General features: G+C 33.1%; 1 protein-coding gene across 1 annotated transcript; it reads right to left on the bottom strand.

Annotated features, from left to right (window-relative positions):
- Nucleotides 1-3035: 3035 nt before the first annotated feature.
- On the bottom strand, nt 3036-9696 carry LOC111919870 (serine carboxypeptidase-like 2). The gene is made up of 14 exons (XM_023915434.3): nt 9462-9696; nt 9245-9390; nt 7782-7858; nt 7551-7673; nt 7361-7463; nt 5627-5664; nt 5420-5521; nt 5236-5322; nt 5090-5164; nt 4920-4991; nt 4498-4646; nt 3680-3793; nt 3479-3533; nt 3036-3241 (listed from the first exon to the last, which is right to left on the bottom strand). The coding sequence occupies exons 1-14, from the start codon at nt 9593-9595 to the stop codon at nt 3146-3148; spliced, it is 1371 nt and encodes a 456-aa protein (XP_023771202.1). The 5' UTR covers nt 9596-9696; the 3' UTR covers nt 3036-3145.
- Nucleotides 9697-9920: the final 224 nt, after the last annotated feature.

Raw genomic sequence — 9920 nt, forward strand, 5'->3', positions numbered from 1 at the left:
CTTCACCTCTGGCTGTATCCATTGTCTCCATTACTAATCGATGTTGTTAACTCTATAAAAAAATCACCTCCCGCTGTCTCCATTACTAATCGATGTTGTTAAATCTATAAAAAAATAAAATTTAAGAACGATTAGCCTTAGTGATCTAAACGGAAGTCGTAGTGCTCGTTAAACCGAGAGTATGTATAAAAAGAACGCCCAAATCTGACTTCGTATGAGGAAGTTATGATTTTTCGAAATTTCAGCCTAGCAGTAGACAACTAAAAACTCGAATTTTAGATCGAGTGATTTTCAGCCGACACAACCTAAACGAGAATCGAAGGTCTTGTCATTAGCTGTACAACGGTAAAAAGTCTGATGAAAACAGACGTCGGATGAAGAAGTTATGAATTTTTAACAGATTTCCTGTCCCGGTCTGTTAAAAATAATAATGTAAAAATTAAATTAAAAATTAGCCGACGAAGTCTAAACGAAAGTTGTAGAGCGTAATTTTACCTACACGTGCATATAAAGAACGTCAAAAACGGACTTCGTATCCTATCAACATGGTGAATGTTACGGCTACCCCTTAGTCGTACAACACTTTCACAACAACCTATCAACCTGATGAATGCTACAGCTACCCCATAGTGTTACAATTTTCACAATGGCCATGGGCCTAACCCATGCCCTTGCCGTCCATCTACCATACCATAATCAATCACGAGTCGAAACCTCACCCAACTATACCTTAATCAGGTGTTGAGGTCATGCTTCGAATCTCAAAGCGTTAATCAGAGAAGAACCGGTAGAGAGGCTCTAACATAGCCCTCATGTAACATCCGGAATTTCAAGTATTATATTTATTCATTTTATTTTGAGTTTTGTGGAAGAACTCGGCGAGTTGGTGCGAAGACTCGCCGAGTAGAGACGCGATTTCTCACCCGGATTAATGACTGGACTCGACGAGTCACATTGGTGGACTCGGTGAGTCTGCGCTGTTTAATGAAACCCCAATTTCTCGGGTTTGGGGCCTATTTAAAGGGCCTTATGGCCGTCATTTGTGCTCACCAGTCCCCAGAGTGAAACCCTAGTGAGCTTGAGCGTTTGAAATGAGATAAGGAGTTATTGTTGACCTTGTAGGTGTTATCTAGCAAGGGAAAAGAAGCAATAGCCAAGGGGAAACAAGAGGAACAACTTCTTGAAGATCTGAGGTCCAGAACATCACGTTTGAGGTACTATTTTTCGAACCATTCTCTGTTATGGTGATGTTCATGTTGATTTAGGGCTTATTGAACCCTTTTGTGGCTAGATCTAGTGCTTCCTTGGTCCCTTAAGTGAGTTAGGTTCTGGATCTGGACCCTTGGAGGTCCAGAGTGTCCCTTTGTCCAAGCTTTTTATGAATCCATGGAGGTTCTGGATTGGGGTCTTTGTGCTTGAGGTCAAAACACCATTTATGAGTCATTAGGTGTGTTATGAGCGCCAAGACATGAACTTTACGTGATGAATAAGCTTGGAAGGACTGGATCTATGAGTTAGTGAAGCAGATCTGACCTCAGAAGGTCGTTTGGGGTTGTGCATGGAATGCACTCGCCGAGTCCATTTCCAGACTCGACGAGTTGGTGCGGGTTGTTCAGTGATTTCGAACCAGGGTTTGAGTAACCGAGTCGGGTGAGTGACTCGGTGAGTCGGAAGGGACTCGGAGGAATCGGGTCCCCGTAGAGACTCGGCGAGTCCATGCCAGACTCGGCGAGTTGAGTTAACCGTTGACCGTTGACCAGAGTTGACCAGTGTTGACTTGATAGGGTTAGTCAACCTTAGTAGGGAAAGTGTTAATTAGAGATGTGTTGTGTTATAGGAGGACTATAGCTCGGGAGATCGAGCACTAGTGATTTCAGGGATTTGCATGTTATCGAGATATGCGAGGTGAGTCTTCTCACTATACTTTACCTTGAGTAGGTAATCAGAGTTATGTGACAGAGTATTTGTATGCTATATGTATGTTATGTGTTGTACTGCATTATTTCTATGTGATTTATGCTGTGCATGTTTATAGAGTTGGAACCGGAAGGTTCACAGTGTTAGAACTAGAGGGTTCCCAAAGTAGGGTCCACGGACCCACAGAGTTATAGCCTCGAGTGGCTAATATGTGTTGTGTGTGGTATTTAGGGGAACTCACTAAGCTTTGTGCTTACAGTGTTTGGTGTTATTTGTTTCAGGTACTAGTGATGACCGCGGGAAGGCGCTGGCCTGATCAGTACACACACAGGATTTTTATGTTATGAGATCTTGGAATTTTTATATGTTATGGATTTGAGTTTCAAACACTGATGTTTTTATGAATACTAAATGAATTATGCTTTTATAAAATGCGAAAAATTGTTTTGAAATTTACGGTGTTACACCTCAACCTGAACCTAATCAGATATCCATCGTACGCCCCTACCGATGCGTCATATATTTAGAAAGGTAACCAGAATCCTCATTCCTTCTGCAAACCTTAGTCAATATTACAAGTAGAACTAGCTCTCCAATTGCCTATGACAGATCGTAACATTTGGCCACATTGTTCCAGTGTGGCTAATAATTGTCATATTTGTTATATTTAAACGTGTCTAAATGTTTCAACTATATTACTAATGGTCATGAAATACAACTTAAAACGTCACTAAAACAATGGTAGGATTTTAGCAATAACCTTCAGACACAGTTTTAATCAAAAGTATGATCGGGCAGTTCTGGCAAAAATATAACCATAGGTCATTTTTGTACGAGTTTTTTTGTTTGACAAACTCTTAATGATTATTGATGCGGCATTGTGAGTTTGGTGAGGGGTGTTACCCTATATGTTGTTAGCACATGTTTATGATTTGGTGTCTTAGCTGATATTTATTCTTCTTCTTCTTAGCTTTTATGTTTTTAATCTGGAACACTACCTTTTCTCTTTTAAAAATCAAATGGATCAATTATCACTCAAGATCCATTGATTCACCTTTACTGAAAACAGGCGACGAGGGGGCTTTGGAGGCATTATTTCAATACTTTGTAAACAAAACTTATAAATGCAAAATCACCACATCGTTTCAATACTTTCGAAATAAAACTTTTAAATACAAAATCATGAAGCATCGATAGTAGCAATATAATAATGAATGAAATATTATTCTTAAGAGTCACTTAAATATTTTTGAGATGCAAGCCACCCATCCACCATGGTCAAAGCTTCTTCAGGCTTGTACAATGCCACTCCATGGCCTGCACCCTGCAGAAGAGTGGACCCGAGATAAATAAAATTTAAAAAAAAAAAAAAAACCTTTCAAATATTTATTTATGTTGTTATGCAAATAGATAAATTGCATATGCTTGCATTATTTATCTTTGTTATTTAATTAAGTGAAATGCTCGTATCTTTTGTGGGTACACATTTTAAAAAAAAAACACTTAATCAAAAACACTCAAAATTGTACCATAGAACAAGTTTAAGGCTTAGGTTTCTTACCTTTATAGTCGCATATTTTAACGTGTATTCACTCAATGCATATGTCATCTGATATCTACAAAAACGTAAATGACCACTTTGATTGATTAGTTCTAAATAATGTATCATTTCATGAAATAAAATGTGCTAACAACAATAGGAGAATGGAAATGAAAAAATAGTTTGAGTGTATTGTTAAAAGATTCTTAAATTTAAGCTTACCCTGCGATCTGGTTATTAACAAACCATGGTGCCCATTTCTTTTCAACTGGAAGATTGAGACTTCTTATCCACCTCTCTGTGCCCACATGTGGAAATGTCATGTCATGATCACCACTGCAAAATAGAATTTTTAAGAAATGAAAAAAATAAAAATAAAATAAAAGCTGTCATCATGACAAAAAAACTATAAATCTTAAATACGCATATGGTCCAAGGTTACACACAACATATCACTTGGACACTTGGTGGATGTTTGTTGGTAGATTTGTTATAAATGTTTTAGAGTAAATTATTGAAATCGTCCTTATGGTTTGGTCAAAATTGCATGTTTGGTCACTAACTTTTTTTTTTTTTTTTTTTTTTGCATTCGGCTCGTTCCTGAGGTTTGATTTTGTTTCGTTTTTCGTCACTGACATACATAAAGTTACGGACCAAACATGCAATTTTAACCAAATCATAAGGACGAAAAACGCAACAAAATCAAACCACAAGGATGATCCGAGTGTAGAAAAAAAGTTAGGGACCAAACGTGCAATTTTGACCAAACCATAGGGACGATTTCATTAATTTACTCATTCTTTTATTAAAACGTTTAGGGACCAAACGTGCAATTAGGATTCTCGAAATTCGTTCATGATAATAGTGATTCATTTGTTGTTGAATAAATCATATTTCATTTGTTTTAAATAGGTTATGAATATAAGACATGATTATATAAGTGTTGGTATGTGACATATAAATATATAAATGTTGCAAAACATACTTTTTCTATGTAATAATGAAATTGTAAATCTTATCTCCAAGTGTACAAGTATTACCATATGATCAAGTATTGGCATTTCTTGGCAAGTAGTTTTTTGTGGATGGGGATTGTGCTGAAAACATCGTAAGAGTAACATGTTGTGTCCTTTTTCCCTAAATCATAATGAAGACTCTCATTTTTAATCACCCATTTTTCTATTGTTCCCTGTAGATAAAAAGAAACGCATTCAAGAACTCTTGAACATATTATGAAATGACGACACACTTTGTACAAAAGGGTCATTTTTACACCTAAACCCTGTTCTTAGAGCATCATGTCAAATGTAAATCAGACATACAACAACCAGATAAGAGCCCAATGTGTAAAATGAGCCCGAATACACATTGGAATTGAAACTCACACATTACAAAAACCTCGACTATATTTGCATGTATACCTTTTGAGAAACATAAGTGCTATATAGTATATATAACATACCTCACGAACATTGAGAGCTTTCTGAACGTCTTTTTGATTTGCCCATATCCCAATGAGTAGATACCTAGCTTCCTAAACAAAATACAACTAACATTGAATTCAGTAAAAGAATCATATTAGAAAAAACTCAAAAAGTAAGTGTTGATCGATTTATTTCAAAGAGAAATTACTCTGCAAGTTGGGTCTTGATATGTTGTGTCACACAACGGATCCAATATATTCTCTAAGTTAATCCTGCTTGTGCACTACAATTGAGAATCAGGATTAGAGTTATGCTACATAAAATTCTATAAGATCTTATTAAAAAGAGTATTACCTCATTCACCCATTGGAGATTATTTGCACAAAGGATGTTGTGTAAATCATTGATTACATAGTTACCCTTACATGTTTGTGTTGTAGACTGAAATATAAAACAAATATTATCAAATTACAAAAAAAAAATGTGGTCGCATGGAGCATTAAATGCTAAAAATTCTTGTATAAATATATTTCTTTACCTCATAAATATCGTCTGATATTAATGATAGCCGATGAGCAAACTCAAATCTTGAATTAAAATCACTGAATTTATCAGTTAATGGAGAAACACTAATGACCCCCTATATATAATCCAAAAAACATTAGTTAATATTATGTTATGTACTTTGTTTTATAAAACAATATTTGTAAATAATATTATAAAGTTTATATAGAAGAATATTTACTTTAATATTGAGTTGTGGTTGATTTCCACGTTCATTGCCTACAAAATACAAGACATCATAAATAGAATGTTAGAAAATTGAGCCTTTTAACTACTAACAAATATGACTTAATAATTTAAGGGTTGTCTTTGACTGATTAGACTGTTACTTGCACCAAATCCAAGTGGTTGTGTTTGACTGATTCTTAAAATAATTTAAGGGTACGCAAATTGGTTAGTATGGTTTTGTGAAATTTTGTTATCACATTATACTAGAAAAGGGGAAATGAAAAAAAAAATCAATATAAAGCTTTGATTTGGATAACAAAATCAAAATGAGTTTAATATTACTATTTTATTTCATTTTGTTTTTTCTTTTTTTGAGCTTTGATTTTGATTTCAGATTGTTTTAGTACAATGTTTGATTAATTGGTTTTATTTAGTTTTATGATGAAAGAGATGAATTTTGTTAGTATTTTCTTTCGCTCAATGTCCACACAAAAGAAGCCTATTGGTATAGAATGTTCAACGTTCAAATCATATCAGGTTAGCCGGTTCAAATGATGCCATTTACCGGTTTTTATTGTCAATTTTTATTATTTAATAACTAGAGTCAAAACCTTCATGAAATATAATTTAAAAACCAAAATCACAAAAAATATCTTCCTTCACCTTATATTAAAAATTATAATTTAAAAACCAAAATCACAAAAAATATCTTCCTTCACCTTATATTAAAAACTATAATTTAAAAACCAAAATCACAAAAAATATCTTCTTTAACCTTATATTAAAAACATACGAAAGGTACTAAATTTATCTTTTGCGGATGGGGTCATTGTCCCTTTGTCCTTTGCGGCTAGTGACATTACTTAATTTTCCTTTGTATTATAATGTTTTGGCATTATTGTTGTTCCTGGATTCTTGTAAGATTTTGTATGTTTTATTTATATATTTACATCGGTTTAAAAAATAAAATAAAATAAGATACCACATTTATATTTTTCAATTTAAACTAGAGTAAACTACCAAAATGGCCCCTGTTGTTCGGTTGAATTCGCATCTTCAATCCAACTTTTGTAAAATTGAACCGCAAATTTAATTAAACCACATGGACCATTTTTGTAATTTAGATGGTGTTTGTTTTTTTTGAAAAAAATATCTTCAGATTCAGACTTTTATTGCTGGGTGGCACAGAACACGCACAACACTTTTAATCTCGCAGTTGTTTGTTTTTTTAAAAGCTTTTAGAGTAAAAAACATTTACGCATTTTTTGTTTGGTGCAACACTTGTATAACCTCTTCCAACCTCTTCCTTTTCTTTTTTCTTGTTGAATTCTTGATTAGATGTTGCCGAAATCTTATTTTTCCTTTTTTTTTTTATTCTTGTTGAATTCTTTTTTTTCATTTTTATATTAAATAATGATAACTTCTTGAAAAATATCATTATTTTTTGCTAAAATATCTTTATTTTTTTTTTGTTGAAATATCATTTCTTTGTTAAATATCATAAATTCTTACTGAAATATCATACATTATTAATTTTTCGGTATTAAAAAACTATTTGGGTTTATAAAATCAATCTATTTTAATTTTTTAATATATGCAGCAGCTTGCGGATGTTAAAAAAGCAAACACGTTTCTTATTACAGTCTACAACCATTTGGTCCACCTCTTCTACGACAAAGGTGGTCCGCAGACTACATGAATTTTGCTTCAGAAAAACAAACAACACCTTAATGTGTAGAGCTCTTACCATTATATACATGCAAAGCAACATTTGGTATGATAATCCCCATGTATGAAATCCCCGATACGTAGAACGGATTGCTCAAAAAACTAGGATGATCCGTAAACCACTGTATAATTAACATGTACAACAAAATCATTTTAAGATTAAATAAGAAGTCAATAAATTAATGAATTAATAGAAGTTATTACAAAACCTTTCGTAGAAAATCATAAGCATATGAAGCTAGAAGGGAATCACTGCAAATCGTTCCTTCGTATGTTGTAGAATATGAGAACCCTGCTCCCGCTGGTGCATCTATGAATAACATATTAGCAACCTACAAAATTACACGATTATATTTTATAAACGTTTCATGTAGGAGTAAGATTTATAGGATTATAATATTAATTTTTAGAAACCATGTTTTTGGAGTGAGAATGTAAACCTTATTCCATGGATATGGATTTAATGTCAATGTAATGTTATCATCCGTTGAAGTTTCCAAATTGAAATTAAGTGGACCTGGAAAAATGATAGTTAAATAATGTTAATAAGTGGTGTGGATAAATCGGAAGTAAGATCAGTCACTATTTAATAATAGTATACAATGACTTTAAAAGTTACAAAAAGTGTCACTAGGTTTTATTTTTAGTGTGTAGGGTAAAAACGTCAAATTTCAAAACCAAGTAAAATAATAATAGCCTAAAGATGTAAAACATCACATGATTGACAGAAATTATTAAAATAATACAATTAATCAAATAAATGAAAGTTAGGCCAAACCTCCCAATCATAGTGTTTTTTATTTGGCATGGCCAAGTAAAAATAATTTATAATAATAGCCTCAAAAGCACATGATTCATATAAATTATAAAAATAATATGATTAACCAAATACCCAACAAATGATGTTTGCTAGAATGTCCGGCTGTTATGGAAGTGGTTAAGGTTTGGAATTTCACATAGGAAATATTAACTTATTATTCGTAAAGGCCTAAAACAGAGTTCAAATGCATTATAGAAAAAATAAATTGTATGAAGAGTAGAATGAGGATTCGGCAAGTTACATCCCATTAAACTCTAATGAGTTCAATGAACTATAGATGCCCTTAGTGTTTATATAGATAGTGTTTATATACTTTAGGGTTATCCTTTAATAGTTATCTTCATATTTTGTGTGTGTGTCTATATCTATTAGGGTGTATATGTAAAAATAGTAACCTAAACCCTTAATCCATTGATCATCCCAGTCTTCACCATCCATCACTTGATTTTTAGGATTATAAACGACATATCACAAAAAGATATAAGAAGAGAATAAAATAGAGAACACACAAAAATTAACATGTTTCACAAAATCGGGGTAATTGTACTCCACAACTCGACATTAATCTATTAAGCTATGGCTCCTTAATTTGTAATATCATTGGAAGTCAAACGCCATACACAATTTGAGGGTGTTGGTGTTTATATATAATTAGGATTATGTTTTTTTTTTGTATTTATCTTCATCCCCTGTCTGTTTAGTTTTATATCTTATATAGCCTAATCCTCTCGTCCAATCCAAGATATATATTTTCTCAAAGCGTAATATGATAGATATGCTCTTAAAATACATCATGTTTTCGAAAATATGCCAAAAATATCAACACGATTGTCTTAGATATGGATCATATAAAACTGAGACATTATTTAAACTCTTTAAAAGTTTAATCTAATTAAACTCCAACAACCAACAATATATAATTATATATGTCCAATGTCATCACTTTACTTTTTTCGATTTTATGCTTGCAATATCTATCTATATGGATTTGGGGGAATACATTTTTTTTTTTTTTTTACTTTAATCAGTGCAAAACGCACTACAACAAAAATCAACCATAGCCACAAAACGCAAGATGATTACCTATTTGATACATCATGGAATAAAGTACCGAAGTGCCGGGCCCACCAGTGAGGTAAAGAAGAAAAGGGTCTTCGGAGGGGTTTCTTTCGGACTCAACGAAGTAGTAAAAGATCTGCACTGCTTCATCTTTTCCAACTCCAATGTATCTTTCGAGAAAAACAAAAGACTAATTTAAGAGTCGTCTGAAACAGTAAAGACAATGAAAACGGAGACATACCCGGTTTCCAGTTTGAAAGGAAGATCACCATCAAAACCTGGAAGTCTCTTGATGATTGAGCTTGAGTTTGATGCACGTATGAAAGGTGCAAAGATTATCAAAAGCGAAATCAGAATGTGTTTGGATTTTTCCATTACTGGAGTTTTCGTTTGATGAGAATGAGACCCCTCGGAAGTAGAGTAGTAGCTAAGTAGGTGTATATAGTTGATATGTGGAAATGTAATGGTGGTAAGCAGTGCACAAACGAGAGTGGGGTGTCTATATTAATGTAGCATTAAATAAATGGGTGGCCCACAAAAGGGGCTACAGAGAAGTTGATAAAATATTCGAAAAACAAAAATAAACGTATCCCAAAGATAATGAAAGATGAAGACGGGAAAACAAGACAAATTTTCATGTGGTTGTCAAAATGGTTCATGAATAGTAAAAGGTAAAAATGAGATAAATTTGTAAAAATGG

Source organism: Lactuca sativa, chromosome 1 (assembly GCF_002870075.4).
Source record: "Lactuca sativa cultivar Salinas chromosome 1, Lsat_Salinas_v11, whole genome shotgun sequence".
Taxonomy (NCBI): Eukaryota; Viridiplantae; Streptophyta; class Magnoliopsida; order Asterales; family Asteraceae; genus Lactuca; species Lactuca sativa.